The sequence below is a fragment of the Crotalus tigris genome, unplaced genomic scaffold (assembly GCF_016545835.1).
Source record: "Crotalus tigris isolate CLP2741 ecotype Arizona unplaced genomic scaffold, ASM1654583v1 scf7180000017683.1919423, whole genome shotgun sequence".
Classification (NCBI taxonomy): domain Eukaryota; kingdom Metazoa; phylum Chordata; class Lepidosauria; order Squamata; family Viperidae; genus Crotalus; species Crotalus tigris.
In genome coordinates, this window is record NW_024096563.1 from 1,430,475 (window position 1) to 1,453,524 (window position 23,050).

Consider the following 23,050-nt stretch of genomic DNA (forward strand, 5'->3'; position numbering starts at 1 on the left):
GATTATTTACTAAACTAATAAAGCTTGGTGTAGCCCAATACAGGCAGTTCTCAACTTATGACCACAGAATTTAATGTGAGACGGTTGTTAAATGAGTCAGGCCCAATTTTACTGCCATTTTTCCCACAGTGGTCATATGGATCACTGAAGTTGTTAAGTGAATCATGTCACTAAGTGAATTTGGCTTCCCCCATTGACTTTGCTTGTCAGAAGCTGGCTGGGAAGGACGCAGATAGCGATCATGTGACTCTGAGATGCTGCAAACCTTTTCCCATAAATGAACAACGGCCAAAATGCCCATATTTTGATCTTATGACCATGAAGATGCTGGAACGGTTGGGGTGTAAATCACTTTTCCAGTGCCATTGTAATTTTGAACGGTCAATAAGCGAGGACTTCCACTATGTGAACTTTTACATACTATAGAACAGGCAGGTAAAATGTTCCCCCGTGGCCTTGGTGCACTACAACAGGGCTTCTCAACTGTGGAAACTTTAAGATGCTCTACACTTTTTTATTCATTTCCCATTATTTAGCATCTCGTTAGTCAGCATCCTCTGGCAGTTACCTTGGTACAATTTGGGAGGGCGCTGCCATCTGGGAAATCTTTTAAAAAAGTTTCTGGCAAAAGGAGTGGAAGCCTGCTTCCTGCCATTCTTCATCCCTTCAGCAACTTGTTTTTCCGCCTACCAGAGAAACTCAGCTGAGCTGAATGGTTAAACTCTCGAGTTTTAGAAAAGCCTTAAAGATGGTCTTTAACGTGTAAGCGTTTAGAGAAACCTGCGAGTGTAAACACGGGCGATTATTCAGCGTTATATTTACAAGCACGTGTATTGTTGTCACAACTAAGCCACGTTAAGAAAACCAATCTCCCTCCGTGTTTTATCAACTGTAACTTCTCTGGAGTTTTTCCACTTTTGCTGCCGGTGGATAAAAATAAGAAAGCTTTGTTTGGTTTCTGCAGCTATCACTTTGAAATAAATTAAGTCATTTGGGTGTGGGGGGTGGTTTGTCAGGGTTTCCCCCCCATTGTTGAATGTGCTTGTCTGTTGGGTCATTGACATGGCGAATTTTTATTCTTTATTCATGTGATGATAGAATTAAAGAAATAGGGTGATTCAGGAAAATAATGCAAGCAGACTCGGAGCCCCTTTTAGCAGAAAGGCTGATATGCTGGTTGTCTGCCTAAATGGATCCGTGGGACAATTGAGAAGCTTTTGCTTGGTTGCTGAATATTTATGGAGTTAGCCCCCTTCAGTCATGTCCAATGAACATCTCTGTTCATAGGAAGTATAGGTAGTCCTTGATTTACGACTACAATTTTGCGAAGTGAGACATTTGTTGAGTGAATTTTGCCCCATTTTACGTCCTTTCTTGCCACAGTTGCTAAGTGAATCACTGCAGTTGTTTAGTAAAATGGTTGTTAAGTGAACCTGCCTTCCCCATTGACTTTGCTTGTCGGAAGGTCACAAAAGGAGATCACGTGACCCTGGGATATTGCCGCCATCACAAATGCGAGTCAGTTGCCCAGCGGCTGAGTTTTGATCACGTGACCATGGGGATGCTGCAGCGGTCATACCTGTGAAAAATGGTCATAAGTCCCTTTTTTCAGTGCTGTCATAACTTTGAACGGTCACTGAAGGAACTGTTGTGAGGCAAGGACTACCTGTAAGGCGGGTCAAGAGAAAGGTGCAGGCAGTGAGATATTTTAAGCATGCTTGGGTGGAGGCAAATACGCTCCCGTTCCAGAACATTGTTCTGAAGAAAAAGCAGGAAATGGAATCGGTGTCATAAGGGTGTTGAAAGTAGAACTTTCTGGCATTCTCTGACGTGAGGTCATTGCTACCCTTCTAAATGCAAATAATTTACTATAATTATTTATGATGATAATGATATAGGCAGGCAGTAAAAGTATGCATAATATTTCCAGCGATTCCAGGGTGCGTTCTGCTTCAAAAATTCTACAAACAGGGAATTCATGTGTGTGAAAAATTAAGACAATTCTTTCAACTTCTGTAAATGGGTAAATGGCCATATGCACATCAGGGTCTTCAGCAAGGTCTACTTTATTGGAAGATATTATACTGTTATCATTGCTTTAATGCTATGACATGTAAGATTTGTTTATTCATAGAATTTACGTAATAGCACTGACTGGAAATTAATTTGCAAAGGGCTAACATCTGTCCACTAACTCTTTGCAACTGTGGAGCAAGAGACTGCTGTCTGCCATTATTTCCAAGAAAGAGAGCTGTCAGATGAAGACCTATCAGGGTAAGATTTGCAATGCTTGGTGCACAAACTAAGATTAGAAATAAACATAACTGATAGTTCTAATTATTTCAGGTAACTTTGTCGGTGAAGTCTGGTTTTGTTTTCAAAAATCCTTTTATACTTAAAAAGTTCTTTGAGAGATATTTCCTTTATGTACGAAAGTACATTTTGAAATATTAGAGCACTTACCTTTGACTTTTTGAATTTAGATTTCATTTATTTTAATTTGCCACTGAGCATTTGAAAGTTCTGCGTTACATTTCTTTTTGCTCAGAGCTTATGTAAGCGTTCTTGTAACCACTTGTCAAGTTTCTGAAATTCTGTTCTAAGAGCTTATTCCAGAGAAGCAATTACCGAGTGAACTCTGTAAGGGTATGTTTATTAAAGTTTCAAAGCATACAGAAAATAACATGAGCATCTTTCAACTTGTTCCCAGGGCTTGAATGCACTGCTGTGAGTCTGAAGAGCATTGTGGGTATTGATATGCAAATACAGAATAAATATAAAGTGTTATAAAAAAGAGGCAAAAACTGCAAATGCTCAGACATTGCTCTAGTGTGTATTTTATGGTACCGGTATATTTTATATTTTTAGCAATATTAAGATTAACTTAGCAGAAGCTTGCTGGAACTTCCATTCTCTAGTAAGTAGACATAAATATTTGAGGAGGATTACTGTTCATTTCAAATTTGATAGTTTCTGTAAGTCAACAGTACACAAACGCCCATGCCCACACCCACAAATATAGCTGAGGAATAATTGAGAAGGAGTAATATATGTTAATATATGGTGATATTCAGTGGAATATTGCAATAATAAATCCAATCATGTGTCTTTCTGCAGTAATTTTGGTAACGGCTTATGTTTGTGGAGGAACACACTTCCATTTTAAAAAGCATAGTTGTTTAATGCTGATTTACAAGTAATGCATAATCATGGTTTGGGAATCCATCCACTCTGGAAAGCTGTAAAGCTATAGCATAGCAACAAGACGTTTATTTAGAATTCTTATTATTTTATGATTTTGTGGGATATATAGATGATCATTTGATCATATGGACTTCTGGCTGCAGTCTGAAAAGGCTTTGTCCTGAAACTGGCTGTTGTGATATTTGTAGTTAGAACTATATAAAAACTTGTGAAACAATTCTATTTTTTTTTTAGAAATTGTAAGCTCTGTTTTAGTTATTACTTTTGAACTTTCAGAATGGGTGCTAATAATGGGAATTCTCTTTAACACTTCAGTCTTGATGTGTACTTCACTATCTCACTTCCCCAAATACTCAAAAGCATTTATTTCTGTGGTTTCTTGTGTTTCGCCCTAATAATTTTGGGACTATGCACTATATTTTTAGTGACTTGATTATATATAAGGAATAAATAAAACATTGTCTTTCCAGTCTTCTGAGCTTGTTTAAATACAGTGTCTGTATATAAACATCAGACTAAGCCATGAATTATTGAATTGTTGAATAAACCACAATTGGCTGGATTCCTGCATCATGCTAAGCCATCCAGTGTGGGTTACAAACCACATAATTGATGTACACTTATGTTAAGCCCCTACCAAGCTACGTAATAACCATCAAGTGGTATCTTACCCAGCATTGTCTCACATCAATAAACTTCATAGTAGCTTTGAGTGATGTGTGAACCTGTTCAGTGTATGGAAGGAAGGGAAGGGAAGGGAAGGGAAGAAGGAAGGAAAGAAGGGAAAAAAAAGCTGGCAGGTCTGTTGGCCTTCCTGGATGTATTCAGGTCATCCTCAACTTATAACCACAATTAAGCTCAAAATTTTTGTTGCTAAGTGAAACATTTTAGTGAATTTTCCCCCATTTTATGACCTTTCTTGCCACAACTGCAGTTGTTAAATTAGTGACCCAGTTGTTAAGTGAATTGGGTTTTCCCATTGCTTATAAGAAGGTCAGAAAAGGTGATCACATGATCCCGGTCATGAATGCGAGTCAGTTCCCAAGCATCTGAATTTTGATCACATGGCCCAGGGGATGCTACAATGGTTGTGGGAAAAGGTGGCGCAGCAGTTGGAGTGCAGTACTGCAGGCCACTTTAGCTGACTGTGTTCAGCAGGTCAGCGGTTCAAATCTCACTGGCTCAAGGTTGACTCAGCCTTCCATCCTTCCGGGGTAGGTAAAATGAGGACCCAGATTGTTGGGGGCAATCACCGCTTAGAGAGTGCTTGCACTTAAAGCGGTATATAAGTCTCATAAATAAATAAATAAATAAACGGTCATAAGTCCCTTTTTTTCAAGACCCTTATAACTTTGAACAGTCACTAAATGTACTGTTGTAAATTGAGGACTTCCTGTGTTTTACAAAGAGTACCATTACTTCCTGTGCCTAATCAACACAACCAGAACTGCTGTTGCTAAGTGACACGGTCACGCGATGTTTTGCTTAGTGACCGAAATTCCGGTCTCAATTAGAGTCGTAACCCGAGGACTACCTGTATTTCGCCTTGCTTTTTTACCTTGCAAGTTCAAAGAGCTCTTTTGACCCTGGAGAACCGGTTCCTCACTTGGAATGGCGGGTCTCAGGTTTATCCAAGAAAACAAGATTGAAACTCTGGCCTATCGTTGCATAAAGTTTTGCTGAAACTTTGAAAGAAAGGCAAATGATAAATGCTATGAAATAACCTTTTCAGTTCTTAATTTGGGTGACTCAGATGCGAGCCGCTCTGTTTATGAATGGAGAGAACAGATTTTAATCTTGCCAGAATGTTGAATGTGACGATGAAGAGGTGGTGGGAGGCAGAACTACTTGAGCTCAAATTGACTTTGGTGAGTCACACGGACCCAAAGATTAGTTTTTCCTGCTTCACCCAAATTCTATGTTGTCAACAGTGCTTCCCCCCCCCCCGCCAATTTTTTCTGTGAATATCTATCCTTGAACACGATGTATAATCCAACATAAAAAGGGCACAGGTAGGAAAGAACATTCTTTTTTTTTCTGACAGGCCTTGATTTATACAATATTTATTGGTACAGAGTCAGATCTCACCTTCCATTCAGGGGTTCTAAGCGGTGTACCATGCTGGCCTTTGCTATCTTAAACATCTTTGCTATCTTAAACATCTTTGCTATCACAACAACCTTGTGAGGTAGATTGGACTGAGGGAACAATTGCGCTAGATCAGAGGTCCCCAAGCTTTTGGGCACCAGGGACCAGTGCTCTGGAGAAAGGTTTTTCCATGGACTGGAGAGTGTGTGGTTTTGTGGGCTGCCTGCATCCCACGGATGGGGCTTTGCTTGTTTGTGTGGCCCGCTTGGTGGCATGTGCCGACTGGTGCCGGTCCACAGACTGGGGGTTGAGGAACCCTGGGCTAGATAGCCAATTGGGCTCCATAAAAGACCAGAATCTGCATATCCCAAACCCTTAACTGCCTCTCTCCACTTATAATATTGTGCATTAGGGACAGTCTGTCTCTCAAAGCCTACCGTACTCTACTCTTAAGGTAGAAGGTTTATGCAGCAGCATCCAAAGGTGTTTTTTTTTTTCTGAATGGTGTTGTAATGACAGTACAGGTAGTCCTCGACTTTACAACGGTCCATTTAGTGACCATTCAAAGTTACAAAGGGCAGTAAAAACAGTGACCCAGGACCATTTTTCACCCAACCGTTGCAGTATATCCCCATGCTCATGTGATTTATATTCAGACACTTGACCACTGACTCACATTTATGATGGTTGCAGTGTCTGCCCAGGATCATGCGATCCCCTTTTGTGATCTTCTGACAAGCAGAGTCAATGGGGGAAGGCAGATTCCCTTAATGACCCTGTGACTAATTTAACCCCTGCAGCAATTCACGGCGAGAAAAGTGGTAAAAGAGGTAAAACTCACTTAACAAAGGTCTTGCTTAGCAACAGACATTTGGGGCTCTGTTGTGGCCGTAGGTTGAGGACTACCTGTACAGCAAGAAGGCTCATTTTTGAGGATTGATTTAGGGGTTTAAAGTGATTGCTTCAAGTGATGATGATGATGATAAAGTTGGAAGGGGCCTTGGAGGTCATCTAGTCCAGCCCCCTGCTCAGGCAGGAAACCCTATATCATTTCAGACAAATGGTCATCCAGTCTCTTCTTAAAAACTTCCAGTGATGGAGCACCCACCACTTCTGGAGGCAGGTTGTTCCACTGGTTGACTGTCCTCACTGTTAGGAAATTTCTCTTTAGTTCCAAGGTTGCTTCTCTCCTTGGTTAGTTTCCATCCGTTGCTTCTTGTCCTGCCTTCAGGCGCTTTGCAGGATAGCTTGACTCCCTCTTCTTTGGGGCAGCCCCTGAGATATTAGAACACAGCTATCATATCCCCCCTCGTCCTTCTCTTCATTAAACTAGACATAGTGTTTATGCGTTTGCCTGACTTCCATAAGAACGCTTGCCAAACAACAGATAAACTGCATGTTGTGTCTTAACTTAAACATAATTCATATTTTCCAAGGTTAAGAATTTCTGGATAAAAATCCCGTACGTTCCCAGTGATGGGTGTCTAAACACTTGACATTGTGAGTTTCTGTCTGAATCTCTTAAACTCAGAACCTGACCTTATGGTGACCAGACCCGGAAAGGCGGCAGGTGTTTCTCCTAGGGAACCTTAAACAGGGGGCGAATCCCTGGGAAGAAATGTTTAAGCAGGGAAGAAGAATAGTTGAAAGAGCTGTCCCGAATGGAAAAATCAATCTCATGGCTGGAATGTTGAGGCTGACTTCATTGTGTGGCTGGCTGATTTTTCTCATGGAGATGTCTGTTTTTGTTTTTAACTTCACGCAAAGGGGCTAGACATAATGATGATAAGTAAGGGAGTTCCCACGGCCGGGAAGAAGAGGCAGGCCGGAATAAAACGAAGCTCTTTTGCTTTGGAAGACAGAAATGAGTGGAAGGGTAGGATTTGACATCCCTTCCCTGTCCTGCGTCTCAGATTAGCGTGTCAGAAGCAAACCTGGGATTGGAGACCAGTGTTGAGTGCAATTCAGACAGACTGTTATACAATAAACTGCCAATTAGTCAGTCATATGATTGTTTTCTTTTCTTTTTTTTAAAAAAACGCCCATTATAGGATCCTGCCAAGCCAAAGAGCATCCTACTAATTCACCACCTCTGTCAATCTCAATAACACCCATTTTAGGCTCTCTACTAGTAGCATTTCAGAGATCAGAACAGTTTGAGGTTATAGTAGTGCTTGCAATATTCCACTTCTTATTTTTCTTTCAGTCTCATAATTAGCCTGTCCATCTCTGCGCATTCTAGTATTTTTTGATTTTTTTCTTCATCTGATGGTATTCCTTTATTTTTCCAGTATTGCGCAAATATAATTCTTGCCACTGTTGTGACATGCAAAATCAAATATATGCTTTGTTTGTTAGTCTTTTCTGGCATTATACCTAATAAAAAAAAGTTCAGGTTTAAAATCTACATGTTCTCCCAACAATCTTTTCTAGCCAGGTGTGTATCTTTTTCCTATAACTCTTTACTTTGTCACATGTCCACCAAACATGATAATACATGCCTGACTTATGTTTACATTTCCAACATCTATCTGACGTGTTTTTAAACATTTTTGCTAATCTTGCTGGTGGCAAGCGCCATCTATAGAACATTTTATATAAATTTTCTTTGTAGGACGTTGACTTTGTCAGTTTGTAATTTCCCATAAATTTTGCCATTTTTCTAATTCTATATTAATAGTAGTGCTTGCAATACAGGCAGTCCTCAACAGTTCGTTTAGTGACCGTTCAAAGTTAACAACGGCACGGAAAAATGTGACTTGGGACCCTTCTTCATAGTTACGGCCTTTGCGGCATCCCTGTGATCACGTGATCGGAATTCAGCCACTGGGCAACGGACTCGTCCTTACAACGGTTGCAGTGTCTCCTGGGGTCACGCGATCCCCTTTTGCGACCTTCTGACAGGCAGAACCGTTTTACTAACTTAACAATTGCAGTGATTCACTTAACAACTGTGGCAAGAAAGGTCGTAAAATGGGGCAAAACTCAATAAAAGTCTCACAACAAAAATTTTTGGGCTACCTGTACTCTTGGTTGGGTATCCATAATGCAACAATTCTTGAAAATACACATTTAGGTTAAATTCACCCCTTGGGGTCCAGCAGCATGTTCATCCCTAGAGCAAAGAGTCCTTTGATTTAATGCAGGACTTCTTGTTCTGTCTCGTCCTCTTCCAGTTTGTGCTGGTGGGTTGGCAATTCTTCTGCCATTATGCATTTCATGTGGCGAGATCTTTTTTTTTTATTAGTGGTGACACACGAAACAACCCTTTTGGTGACTCGCTCAGACTGCTTCCTCTTATCCCACCGCATGACTCAATGCTTGCCTTCCCTAATTTCAGCCAAGGAACAGTTTAGGATCAATTAATACACAGAAGGAGAGTGTTGGGCATTTCCAGAAATAAATCGTTTAAATTCTTCCACAAGCACGCTCAAAGTAACCATTTTACCATAGTTGCTGTCAGATATTTGGAATAAAAAGACCAACAGTTTGCCTTTCCCCCCCCCTTATCATTTTGGACAACGTAGCAAATCTGTTTCTTGACCAATTCATATTCCATGGTTTGGCAGAACGTGTCACCCAAATGGCTTAACGGCCATTATAGTTACAAAGTTGTCAGCTTCATACATCAGTTGATTTCACTTGGCTATAATTAAGCTTAAATGTTAGGTCACTCTTCTCTCGCCTTCAGTGCGGTAATTAACCAGAGAAATGTTCCAATTTCATATTGTCTGAGTTTATTGGCCCATTTAACTGGGGGGAAAAAAAGAGCTGTCAAAGGCTTTCATTCCATGGAAAGGTAGACATTTTCATCTGCACAGCTTTGTTTAGTATAATTGGGTTCTTTTGTTCCTTTCTGCTGCTTCCTGTTCCCCTGCTTTCTCCCAGCCCAAAAAATGTTGTTTCCTGTAGTTGCCCTAGTTGTGAACATACGCGCTGTTAGTGTTCTGCGCACTCCTCTCTTTCTCTCCCTTCCCTGCTCCCCATACAGCGCAGCCTTAAGCCAAAATATTCAGGGTGTTGCTTCTCCGACATTCATTCCTGGCAAAAGTGCAAAAGCCCCATCTCCACATGTTTTCTATGAGCCAGCCTTACTCAGAATCCTGTCAGATGTACCAGCATGTGGAGCTCCTTAGAAATTGGATTTTGAAGCCAGGACATCAAAGGAGGGTTAAAAATAATGGTTGCAAAAAACCATGACAATGAAATCAAGGTGGCCTGTGTTAAACAGCTGCATGAGGTAGACTGACTTGCTTACTTTTCAGAATAACAGAGTTGGAAGGGACTTTGGAGGTCTTCTAGTCCAACCCCCCGCTCAGGCAAGAAACCCTGTAGCACTTCAGACAAATGGCTGTCCAATCTCCTCTTAAAAACTTCCAGTATTGGAGCACCCAGAACTTCTGGAGATAAGTCAGCGATGGCTGTGTCAGTTTCTGGGTCATCTAGATCAGCATGATTAAAGAGCCAAGAGAACGGAAGTCTGTATATAAAAGTGTTGACCAATATCCACACAGCTTGACTTGGCTGGCTAAATCCTCCAAGTATCAAAATGCAAATCTATCTTCCCTCCATCCATCTCCATCTGTCTGTTTGTCTCTCTCTCTGTGTCTGTTTGTCTGTCTCTCTCTCTGTCTCTCTCTTTCTCTCTCTCTCTCCATCCATCCATCCATCCAAATTATCTATCTGTTTTCTATTGCTGCCCATCTCCGTCAATGACTCTGTGCTTCAAAACCCCTCAAAGTTCATACCTCTGCCCAGCCATGTCCTGTAAGCGATCAAGACCATGCCTTGGAGCGAGGGGCTAAAAAACTGCCCTATATGAGCAAAAGTCCGAACGTAGCAATGACTGTTGGAAGAACAGTTGGGAAGATCAAGACGTGGCCAAAGGCCTGCTCTGATGAGTTAACTATCAACTGGAAGAGAGTACTTGTAGCCCAGGGTTGAAGTTAACTAACTTTTGACCTCAGTCCATTTGCCAATCATTCTGCTGAAGGAAAGAGTCTGAGCTACGTTATCACCTTTGAGGGGTTAAGCTGTATACGTAGACTGTAGCCGATGTCTTATTTTGCGTTTTGTAGCTATACCTCTGCAGCTCTTTCGAGGATCCCAGAATAAAGGGTACAACAGATTTTGGCTTTTTAATGTTTGGAATATGAAGTTGGAATTAAGATCAAAGGCCCAAGGCCCTGTTTTACCTCTTAAGAGCCTTGAACACTAAAAAAAAAAAATTCTGATACAGCCAATCCTGTATGACTTCAAATGATATTTGTTGAACGCTATATAAATCGCACGTTTTTCTCTTTTGACGAGACTTTAATTTGCTGCAAGATGGGATGCCATCAATGGAGGGGAAAAGAAGCCAAGATAATTGTCTGAATCTGCTACCAGCTTCTTCTTCCCTGCCTAGTCTTTCAGGAGCATGAACTGAGTCATCAGCCTGGGCACCAGTTCTCCCCAGCGAATCCCACATTGACCGCAGATCCCGGGATAGACTCCTTTCAGTAGCCACGCCAGCCATCGTGATCGAAGGGCTTTGAAGCCTGGGCTTTTGGCGTGCTTACTCATGTACAAGCCAGCTGTGTTTTCATGGCCTATAGCAAGAATGCTGCTGAGCAGGATTGCGCAGCGTGTTCAGAGAACAGTGTACAGGCACAAAGGGGAATACATGAGCCAGAGGATTATTGCTAATGCAGACCTGGTATGTGTCTCATTTCAGGGAGCCTAGCTGGCATCAGAGCTGTCGCCGACAGAGACCTGCGTCCATCTCTTCCTTAGACTGGACATAGCCAGTTTAGTACAAAAGAAAGAAAGATTTATAAATACAGGTAGTCCTCAATTCACGACTACAATTGAGCCCCACGTTTATGTTGCTAAGTGAATTGTCCGTGGTCAGTTGTCCGTGGCCAATTGTCCTAGACCCGGTGGGAAAGGGGTGGCCGTGGCCGTTCTGCCCGTGGATGAACGGAGTGCCCAACTGTTGAGGAAACTGGGTTACAGGAAATGCTTTGGAGGTCCCGTTTTGAATTCTGAACAACATTTATGGGAAGCAGTCCAGGCAAATCATTGGAGCATATTTCTGCCTTCACAGAAGAATTTCGGGCTCTTTGAAGGGATATAAAAATCAGCAATGATGTTTTTGATCAGCGTTAAAAAAAGAAGGCAAGAGTTTTCCCTTAGATATTTTTTACTGAGCGTAATTAGATGTGTGCAGTCAGCTCTTCCGCCTTGAACGTGACAGACATACGTTCAAAATTAAAGCAGCTCTTTTGAAGATATTCAGCGTTGCCATAAGTCATAATTCATTAATTAGACCATCACAAGGCTAAGCCGTGGTTTATAATCTATCATGTCCAGTTTTATATAGTGTACAAAGCCGAAACTGAACCAATTCCTGTTTCAAATTGCATCTGAAGCTTTGGCTAAGTATTAATTGGGGGCTTATTAAGAAATTAATGGGGGACCCCCTGGGAAATGGGCGGGGTTAGCCTGCAATGTGAAAGCCCCTCCCCCAATTGCACACCTATGAGAGAAAGAATAGGATATTGGTGACTGTCCAGCCCAGAATGGAGTATGGTCTAGTGCAGGGATAGGCAACCATGGCTCTTTTATGACTCGTGGACTTCAACTCCCAGAATTCCTGAGCCAGGTTGGCTCAGCTTAGAAACCTCTCCCTTTCCCCTCAGCATGGCTGGCTCAGGAATTCTGGGAGTTGAAGTCCACGAGTCATAAAAGAGCCAAGGTTGCCTACCCCTGGTCTAGTGTGAAGGCACCAGGCTAGAAAAAAGAGAGAGTCTGTGAATTCTAGGGCCACTTTAACTATGAAAGCCAGCTGGGGGACTTTGGGACAATTCCTTTCTCTCAGACCAACCTATCTCACAGGGTTGTTGTTGTGAGGATTATAGAAGGAGGAAAGTGTATTGGGTATTAGATAGATAGATAGATAGATAGATAGATAGTAGAGTGATAGAGTGATAGATAGAGTGATAGAGTGATTGATCAATCAATAGATGATGGATGGATCGATACATAGGTAGATGCATATGTGTGTGTGTGTGTGTTTGTGTGTAATATGTATATATGTATGTAGCAGCAGATACGCATTGATGCATGATTATGTCTTCAAACATATAAGCCTACAATCTTCTTAGTCTCTGGCAAGAAAGTGCTTCTCCTCCTGCTTAAAAAAAATAACCCTGTTACTGTACTTCGTTATCCAGAAAAAGGAAGACATTTTTTTATGGGCTCAGTTGATAAAAGGGATTGAAAATAACCCAACCAGCCAGGCTCTGCTTTCTTTTTGTGCAAATGTGCTTTTATTGTCTGAGTTTGAAATACGCCCTCCGCTTAATACATCCTTTTGTTCATAATCAGCAAGAGCCGGTACAGGGTCATCCCTTTCCAGTAAAGCAGACTGTCCACAGACCACAAGCAACATTAATAAATGCTGGCAACCCACAAGGTTAAGATGCTCTGTGTTCTCCAACTTGAAAATATTTTCCAGGAGATTAAAAATAGATGTTCCGTGTGTGTGCCCTGATTCTAGAAAGGCAGGCGGATCATTAATGGAAACTGAAAAAAAAAAAAATAAGAAAAAAAAGACAATTCTATCAGTAGATAATGTTGCCTCCAAAGTCCACTGTAATGCACTGTTTATTTATTAAATTTATATGCCGCCCTTCTGTCAGCCATTCAAACCTAGTTGTCCTTGCTCTTTTGCGAATAAAAACAGTAAAAACAGGCAAAACGATGTGTCCCACTGTTGAATTTATTTTTTTAGTAATTCCATTATTCAGTTTCTTTCAGTTTGATTCATCTCTCTGCAGACTGCACCCAAGCTGGCCTGTGCCCTTTAATCTAGTATTATTTTCTTGAGCTGTCCCAACCTGCTTCTATAAGTGAAATATAGTCATTTTGCCTTAAGAAAGGACAAGCTGCGAATTGAAGTGGGTTTAATTTTTAACCCTTTCTCCTCCACCCTGCACCCTAGTTAGAAATCCAAATTGCATTTGGTATCTTTTTCTTTAATATGGAGTATCTTTCCAATGTCCGGACACTTTTTTTTTTGGCAGCCTTTTGGGGGAAAATCAGAGGGCATTCAGCATTTTTAAAAAATGCTGCAATGTGTGACATCTCTTCTGGGCTTTGCCAGATCTTTCATGTTACAGCCATTTGTCTAGACTCCACATTGCAGTGCTGGTGGTTTTTCATTATTGCCATGGATTCCTCACAGTCTTTTTATATATCAGTGTTCTCTTCTGCTCCTGGATTAGAAACCGCCAAGGCAAGATTTTAGAGAAAGAGGAACGATAATGGAATGAGGCTTTCAGAGCAAATGCCATTGTTTGCCTATAGCTGTGGACTGCCTGATTTAATATTTATAGGTGGATTGATGAACCTATTATACATTTGTAGTATATAGTCTATGTAAGCTGCAATTTAAGACATGCAATCTCAGGCTATTAATGATCCCTTTACGAATTATAGCATTATCATTTTAGAGCATTTTGCTTCCTTCTTACATTTGTCATTTCTTGCCATGATCCTAATACAGCAGTGGCCAAAATTGTGGAAACCTTTTGGGAAAAGTGTACAGTAGAAATGCCACCTTTGGTTAAGTTTCCACCCATTGTTCTTCTAATTTCTTTATAACTGCAGCCTTGTTCCCTTAATAATACTATTTTACATCGCTTTCTGGGCGACCAGTCAACTCTTTGCACCATTATTTTAATTTTATTACATTTTACAAGCTCACTAAATGAAAGAAAAAAAAACCTCCAACCAACTTGATAGCCATCACGTAACACCCTGATAAATGTCCTCCTCTCAGCTTCAAAACATGACATCAATCACTGAATCCTATTGTGATCTGACTGGCTCATTGCCAAAACAAGATGACACCCGATTGGCTCTCTAAACACTCATGCTCATTGGCTACAATTGGACGAAGGAGAGCTACCTGATATTAACCTAAGTAAGTTGTGCTTCCTTTTTCTGGTTATTTGGCTATACCTTTTCATAGAATGCAGTACAGATAATTGAACAAACTATGTTGCATTACGCTCTTGATTAAATTATCTTTCCATTGATATATAATTTTATGGTACTACTCCCCCCAAAAGTGGTGTTATTAGCCATCAAACCTCAAAAATACACTTTTCTCAAAAGGTTTCCACAATTTTGGCCACTACTGTATGTAGCTCTGTTTATCTCCATTCTTCCTCAATAGCTTCTCTTAATGTTTTTTTTTTCCCAGCATGATTTTTGAGCTCTGTCAGATCTTGAGCAGAGATCTAAGGGTAGAAATGGCTGCTGCCATCTCCTTAAATTAAAAAGACCAGAACCCAAGTGTCAAAAGTGACTGAGTTTTTTTTCCAGTACTTACCTGCAATTAAAGGCCAAGTCAGTCTCTAAAATGAGAAATTGTTTAGAGAATGTATCTCCTTACTGTTTAATTGTTTATTGTCTTCTGATAAGCAAAGTCAATGGGAAAACCAGAGTAACTTAACAGCTGTGTTACTAATTTAACAGCTGCAGTGATTCACTTAACAAGTGGGGCAAGAAAGGTTGTGAAATGGAGCAAAATTCACTTCACAAATGTCTCACTTAGCAACAAAAATTTGATTGCAAGTCAAGGACCACCTGTATAGCATCTAAGCCAGTGGTTCTCAATCTTTTTAATGCCACGACCCCCAACCGGTCGTAAGTCGAGGACTACTCAACCGGTCGTAAGTCGAGGACTACTCAACTGGTGCAGCACCGTTTGCAGAATGGGACTTTTGGCGGGCTCAGCAGGGCAGAGACAGCCTGGACAATTCCTATTGGCTTTTGAAAGCCAATAGAATTAGACTCTATTCAAGAGAGTCTATTCTATTGGCTTTCAAAAGCCAATAGAATAAAAGGGAGTAGCACAGCTAAGGAAAAGGGGGAAAAAATGGCGGACTGCGTTGTTTGGCGACCCCCGTGAAATGGTCGTTCGACCCCAAATGGGGTCCCGACCCACAGGTTGAGAACCACTGGGCTAAGCTCTGAAAAAGCCAAGCCTACAGCTACTTAGTCAGCGCGGACCATAACAGTGAAATAAATAGATATACAGTATCCTGTGTACTTAAGGGAAACCATCAACTTTTTACTGACTTGACACTTTCAGTGAATGTGCAACTGCTTTTCCATCTGCCCTCTCCGAGCGTATCCTAACGAGGAAGGGCAGAGAGGCTATTTCCTTTCCGTATCCTGACCAGGATTGTTCTCCTCCTGACAAAGTGTACAGGAAGGAAATATCTGGCTAAAACCAGCCCATCACCTTCACTTGCTCACCTGACCCCAGAGGGCTCCAAAATTTAAGAGGGGAAACTCATCACCCGATAATGCGACGATGCCAATCATAAACATCTCTTGAGTTTCTGCAAATTGTTTCAGAGCCTTGAACGGCCTGAAAACCCACCCAGCCCAGGGGTTGGGAGCGCAGCTGCAAGGCCCATAACGGCAGCAGAGCAACCTCTGACCCAGCATATCCTTTGCGCATCTTTTTTAAAAATCCTCTTCCAGCTTGTTCCAGTGGGAACCAGCTTTCCCCTCCCCTCCCTCATCCTGCCTGTTGGAAGAGTTGAATAGCTTCTCCACCGTTCAGAAATATTTGACCTCGGCTGTTGAGTGTCCAGCCATATGGATTAAATAAAACAAACCTTTAAAGCAAGAAAGGAGTTTGCGTTCTTCTGACTTCCTGTGTTTATACGGCCTCTTTTGCCCGGTGGTAACACTGGTGTCCAGCTGCTTCCCACGCTGAATTGAAAGCAAGGTTGACGCTTAATTGTTGCTTATCAAGTCTGAAGGCCAATATGAAATATAACATATAGGATAGCAGAATATAATGTATAGAATATAATGTGTAGACCAGGGGTTTTCAAACTTGGCCCTTTTATGACTTGTGGACTTCAACTCCCAGAATTCTGGGAGCTGAAGTCCACAAGTCATAAAAGGGCCAAGTTTGAAGACCCCTGGTATAGACAGTTGCAGCATCTCTGTGGCCACGTGATCATAAATCAGACGCTTGGGAAGTGAGTCATACTTACGACAGTTGCAGTGTCCCCAGGTCACGTGATCTCCTTTTGCGGCCTTTTGACAAGCAAAGTGAAGTCAAAAAAGTCAAAATCAAAGTGAAGCTGGATTTGCTTAACGACCATGTTACTAACTTAACAGCTGCGTGGTTCATTGAACAACTGTGGTTCAAGAAAGCTTGTAAACTTCACTGAATAACTCTCTCGCTTAGCAACCAAAATTTTGGGCTGAGTTGACAACAGAGCGAGCAATACACTCTGCTGTCCTCGTTAGCAACCTAGCATTGTATTCAGGAATGGGGGGGGGGGGAAGGAGCCCTTTGCCAGATTTCTTTCAAAGCGGCATTCATAAAATCGGAAAACAAAACAAGGAAACCAAACCAAACTATAAGGACCCTATTATATGCTTTTTCATCCTTTTGACTCTCAGGAACTAAACCAAACCAAAAACAGTGTTAGACTGCATTAACCGAGGGATAGAATCAAGATCACGTGAAGTATTAATACCACTTTACAATGCCTTGGTAAGGCCACACTTGGAATACTGCATCCAGTTTTGGTCACCACGATGTAAAAAAGATGTTGAGACTCTAGAAAGAGTACAGAGAAGAGCAACAAAGAGGATCAGGGGACTGGAGGCTAAAATATATAAGGAACAGTTGCTGGAATTGGGTAGGTCTAGTTTAATGAAGAGAAGGACAAGGGGGGATATGATAGCAGCATTCCAATATCTCAGGGGCTGCCCCAAAGAAGAGGGAGTCAAGCTATTCTCTAAACCACCTGGAGGCAGGACAAAAAGCAACGGGTGGAAACTGACCAACGAGTGAAGCAACCTAGAACTAAGGAGAAACTTCCTGACAGTGAGAACAATTAACCAGTGGAACAACCTGCCTCCAGAAGCTGTGAATGCTCCAACACTGGACATTTTTCAGAAGAGACTGGACAGCCATTTGTCTGAAATAGTATAGGGGAAAAACGCACTTAGGGTTAGGGTTAGGTCCCCATGAACTCGGAGAGCAAAATTGACATCGCCAATGGATTCGTAGCGCATCGGTATGCTTAGGAGGGTGTTGAGTTTTGGAGCCCGCCCTATCTGTGTTTCCTGGTAAAATACATGGGAAAATCTCATAGGGTTTCCTGCCTGAGCAGGGGGTTGGACTAGATGACCTCCAAGGTCCCTTCCAACTATTATTAGTATTATTAATATAAAGTAGCTTAGGAGCATTTATCTTGCTGCTTTCGGGGGTGGGAGTGGGGTGGAACAAATTGTTTCCTTGCATCTCAGCCAGATGATGTTGGTTAATTAGCACAACACCTCACCACTCCCTTCTTCAGACAGTAAATAAAAATTTGGCTAGGACGGCCTTCTTGCCTGCAGGATGATGGTGTCTCTTTCACTTGCACCTTGGATTGATTCCTCCCCCCCCCCCCCGAAGCCTGGCCATTATATCAATGCTTCCTTGAAAGGATATACAGGCAGTCCTTGACTTACAACAGCTTGTTTAGTGACCGTTCGAAGTTACAGCGGCGCTGAAAAATGGGACTCGTGACCGTTTTTCACACCTGCCACCGTTGCAGCATCCCCCGGGTCAGGCGATCAAAATTCAGACACGCTTGGCAGCTGGCTCAGCTTTATGATGGACCCAGTGTCCCTGGGGTCACGGGATCCCCCTTTTTGCAATCTTCTGACAAGCAGAGAGTCCAGGTTGTGATTCACTTCACAACCGTGTGACTAACTCAAAACGGCAGTCGTCTCCTTAACGACTGTGGCATGGAAGGTCGTGAAACGGGGCAAAATTCGCTTCAGAGAAGTCTCAGAAAATGTGGGCTCCATTGTGGGCCCCTAAAACGATGCATTTATCCCCTGCCTTGGTCTCCAGTGCGGCTTGCTGGATTGGAACAGGTGAGGGGAGCATTTTCCCGCAGCCCACCTGAAGCTCAGAGGCATCTCCGAAGATGCTTGAAAGCAACCCTTTTCCTTCAGGCTCGCGAAGAGGCCATTTCCAAGAGACGGCACCTAGCACGAACAGAAGAGAAACAGGAATGTCTTGACAAATTCCACCTGCGTCTTTCCCACAGGCGTCATTGCCATTTTTCTTTTGTTTTCGCTATCGATTGCTGCGCATTACACAAATATTCTTTTTTCTTCTTTTCCTTTTTTGGTAACTCTTCTATACCTGTAACGTGTTTCCTAATACCCAGAGGATTGAAACGTGAGGGTAGCTCGGGGGCCTGTATAAATGACAGTGGCCTCTCATCTATAGTTAGGCCTGGCAGTTACAGTACTCTAAAATATGGGACTGTGGATGGATTTGGGGCAGCCAAATACAGGTAGTGTTTGACTTATTCATTTCGTGGCCGTTTGAAGTTGCAACGGCACTGGAAAAAGCAACTTACGACCGTTTGTCACGCTTAGGACCGCTACAGCATCCCCTTGGTTCCGCGATCAAAATCCAGGCGCTTGGCCCCCGGTTCATATTTCTCATGGTTGCAATGTTTTACTTAGCAACAAAATGTTGGGCTCAGTTGTGGTTGTAACTCAAGGATTAGCTGTATTGTATTCATAGGGGGGAATTCATTCGGAATCATACTGATGATTGCTGGGACAAAAATTAATCCTTTCTCATTTGGAGATTTTTTTTTTTTTTGAATTGGGAGAGTATCCATCCCCCTGCTCTTTATTGACTGCTATAAAATAGAATTTAATTGTTCCCCATAAAAAGCTCTTGCCTTCGCTTTGCATTTATTATTCACATAGCAGCACCAGTGGGCGTGAAGATGAAATAAGAAGCCCCTCAGCTGTGGAATTTGCAATGTAAAATCCAACCCAGGGAAGCGATGGAAGGAAAGGAGGATAAGAGGGAAAATAGACGCATAAATATTTACTTATTTATCACAATCATGTAGGCTGCAGTTTCAGGATAGCAACATTTCTGAAACAATCATAGAAAATCATATTATTTAAAGCAAATAAGTTTTCCAGAAGGACGGTTATGGCTTTACGGAGCAGGGAATAAAGCGTTCAGCCAAGGAAAATTCTGTGATGGTGGTTGTCCCTTCCATTTCTCCCTTCTAGCTTAACTGATGTGGATTGGTGTCTCATGGGTGTTCTGACATGTTTATAGCTCCATTTGTTTTAGTCTTCCCAGTACATGTAATATTGGGGAGTGCTCTGTAGCTGCCATAACAAACTCTGACCCATTTCTGAAAGTTGCCAGCTGATCATTGGAATACAAATGACTGCATGGGACAAGGATGGCCAAGATGATGGAGAATCTCCATAGACACTAATTTGAAAATTGCCTCTCCATTTCCTTTCGTAACAGTAATGGAGAATCCAATGAGCAGCGCATTTCCTCCGTCACGTATTCAAGAAGATGATGGCTTAAAAGAGAACACCGATGTTCCACCTGGGTGAGCAACTTATTGTCCAACTTTAGGCTGTTGCATATTTAACCTGGCTTGTATCCTAAACCATTTTCTTTCTCTGCCTCTCGTCTCTTTTCCCAACTTGATCAGTACATAGGGAATAAGAATTGTCTTCCAGTTCTCACCACCTTTAGATTTTTCACAGGCAGTAAAATAAGCGTTTAAACTCTAGTGGGATTTGAAAGAGTGCAGAGAAGAGCAACGAAGATGTTTAGTGGGCTGGAGGCTAAAACATACGGAGAATGGTTGCAGGAATTGAGTATGTCTAGGTTAATGAAGAGAAGGACTAGAGCAGTGGTTCTCAACCTTTTTAATGCCGCGCCCCCCAACTGGTCATAAGTCGAGGACTACTCAACCGGTCATAAGTCGAGGACTATTAACTGGTGCAGCACCGTTTGCAGAAGGGGACTTTTGGCGGGCTCAGCAGGGCAGAGACAGCCTGGACAATTCCTATTGGCTTTGGAAAGCCAATAGAATTAGACTCTATTCAAGAGTGTCTATTCTATTGGCTTTCAAAAGCCAATAGAATAAAAGGGAGTAGCACAGCTAAGGAAAAGGGGGAAAAAATGGCGGACTGCGTTGAAATGGTCGTTCGACCCCAAATGGGGTCCCGACCCACAGGTGGAGAACCACTGGACTAGAGGATGACATGATGGCAGTGTTCCAATATTTGAGGAGTTATCTTAAAGAAAAGGGAGTGAACTTATTCTCCAAAGCGCCTAAAAGCAGGACAAGAAGCTACGGATGGAAACTAATCAAGGAGAGAAACAACCTAGAACTAAGAAGAAACTTCCCAATAATAAATAAAGAATAAATAGTCAGTGGAACAACCTGCCTCTAGAAGTTGTGGGTGCTCCATCCCTGGAGGTTTCTAAGAAGAGACTGGACAGCCATTTGTCTGGAATGGTACAGGGTCTTGAGCAGGGAGTTGGACTAGAAGACCTCCAAGGTCCCTTCCAACTCTTTATTCTGTTATTCTGAATTACAGTGGCATTAAACAAGTTTGGCCACTTTCTCTGACTGGTTCTTTTTTAGCTCAGGCCTAAGATCTTTCTCGATTTGTAGGGAAGGGATGAAAAAAAAATGGATTTATTTGGCGTATTTGTTGCCTATCTTTCTCCGGCTCTGACCTGATGGGGGGAAAAGGGAGAGAACACCCAAGCCCCAAGCCATGGAAGCTGCAGTGCGTGCGTTTCCCTGTGACCTGTTTTCAGATAGACCAGTGGTTCTCAACCTGTGGGTCGGGACCCCATTTGGGGTCGAACGACCATTTCACGGGGGTCGCCAAACAACGCAGTACGCCATTTTCCCCCCCCCTTTTCCTTAGCTGTGCTACTCCCTTTTATTCTATTGGCTTTTGAAAGCCAATAAAATAGACTCTTGAATAGAGTTCAATTCTATTGGCTTTCAAAAGCCAATAGGAATTGTCCAGGCTATCTCTGCCCTGCTGAGCCCGCCAAAAGCCCCAGTCTGCAAACGGTGCTGCACCAGTTGAGTAGTCCTCGACTTACAACCGGTTGGGGGTCGCGGCATTAAAAAAGTTGAGAACCACTGAGATAGACAAATGTGCTGCGCCCAGCAATTTATTAAGGGCTCGGAACGCCATGGAACACGCTTTGGTGTGTCATATCCCTCCAAGGTTGTTTTGTTTCTAAAAGAAAAAAAAAATCCTTCCTTTTTTCCCCCCAGTGCAACAGCCAGCAGTGGTGTGACAATAAATGAAAGCAAGAAACGAGAGCAGTATAGATCAAAGCTAGCATCAGCAGCAGAGCTAGAAATGTTGTCTGAAACCTACTGAATAATAGAACACTGGTCCTTCCTCTGAAGATTTCAGCCCTTCATAACACGGAGAAGACATGGAGCGTCTGCTCTTAATTACAAACAAAATTATTTTCCCTGATAATGCACCCTGTTGAGATCAGAAATCGCCTGCAGTGAGCAAAGGCAACTTTTTTGCCATTCAGGGGCCCTTATCAGCTGCTCTTTGCCACGCTCATCTCCGAACATTTCTCAGATGTGCCATTTTGGAGGCTGAGTGGATGGGACAAATTTGCGCTGGAGTAGCTCTGTTTTGTGGCAACGCGAGTGGGAGTATTTCCGATGATTATCTGACACTTTTTCTTTCTTTCTCTCTCTCTCTCTCTCTCTCTCTCTCTCTCTCTCTCTCTCTCTCTCTCTCTCTCTCTCTCTCAGGGTAAATCATTCAGAAGGATCGTGTGGTGGCAGCGCCTCCCAGCCTGCCAGCCATCCAGATTTTGCTGAAGACGTCTTGCAAAGCCAACTGTTGCGCAATGAGTCATTTCATAAAGCTGAACATAGCGAACTGAGGGCCGAGGAGGAGGTGAGCGGAAGCGGCTGGAAGGCTTCTACAAGATTTCCTCCTCCACCCGCCCGTTCTCTCCATTCATCTTTTCTTCCTCAGTGGAGAACCGATGGTTTAATATTTTTATTCTAGCCCTCCTGCCCTACCGCAGGGGGCTCGGTGTAATGGGAGGCCATCCACAAATAGATCCCTAGCAGGTTCTGAGGATTGGGCTGGAGCAGAAATAGGTGCATGAAAGCCTTCAGTGCAGGGAGTCCTCGACTTACGACAGTGCGTTTAGTGACCATTTGAAATTGCACTGGAAAAAAAAGGGGACTTAACGACCGTTTTCCACCCGTACGACCGTTGCAACGTCCCCGGGGTCACGCGATCAAAATTTGGAGGTTTAGCAACTGACTCTTACGTTGTGATGTTCGCGGAGTCCCAGGATCACGGGACACTCTCCCCCCCCCCCTTTTGCGACCTTCTGACGAGCAAAGTCAATGGGGAAGCCAGGTTCACTTAACAACCGTCTGAACGGCAGCGATTCGCTTAAGAGCGGTGGCAAAGGAAGGGTAAAATGGGGCAAAACTCACTTGACAGCCGTCTGGCTTAGCGGCGGAAATCTGGCGCTCCCTTGTGGTAAGTCGAGGACTGCCTGCAGCTTGTAGAAGCCGGGGAGGTGATAATGTCCTGTCTAAAACGAGCGATCGGTGTCTGCATTTTCTCCTACCGCAGAGCGCCAAGAGAGGAGGCTGGTCTAAAGGGCGGAAGAGGAAGAAGCCTTTACGGGACAGCAATGCCCCCAAGTCCCCCCTCACGGGCTACGTCAGGTTTATGAACGAGCGCCGGGAGCAGCTTCGAGCCAAGAGACCCGAAGTCCCGTTTCCAGAAATCACCCGGATGTTGGGCAACGAGTGGAGCAAACTCCCACCGGAGGAGAAACGGGTACTGCTGTATTCGCCTTTCCATG

The 23,050-nt window shown here is 42.8% G+C and overlaps 1 protein-coding gene across 10 annotated transcripts in view; it reads left to right on the forward strand.

Annotated features, from left to right (window-relative positions):
- Positions 1 to 23,050, forward strand: part of HMG20A (high mobility group 20A) — a 48,762-nt gene that overhangs the window by 5,531 nt on the left and 20,181 nt on the right. For 4 of the 10 annotated variants that reach the window (XM_039337626.1, XM_039337623.1, XM_039337629.1 and 1 more), the window contains 4 exons: positions 2,135 to 2,274; positions 19,673 to 19,760; positions 21,969 to 22,116; positions 22,816 to 23,025. In XM_039337626.1, coding sequence (XP_039193560.1) covers positions 2,259 to 2,274; positions 19,673 to 19,760; positions 21,969 to 22,116; positions 22,816 to 23,025 — 462 coding nt within the window. In that variant the 5' untranslated portion in view covers positions 2,135 to 2,258. Of the gene's footprint in view, positions 1 to 2,134; positions 2,275 to 11,096; positions 11,118 to 19,672; positions 19,761 to 21,968; positions 22,117 to 22,815; positions 23,026 to 23,050 lie in introns of those variants that run through there. The other 6 variants (XM_039337624.1, XM_039337628.1, XM_039337630.1 and 3 more) reach the window with 4 other exon arrangements.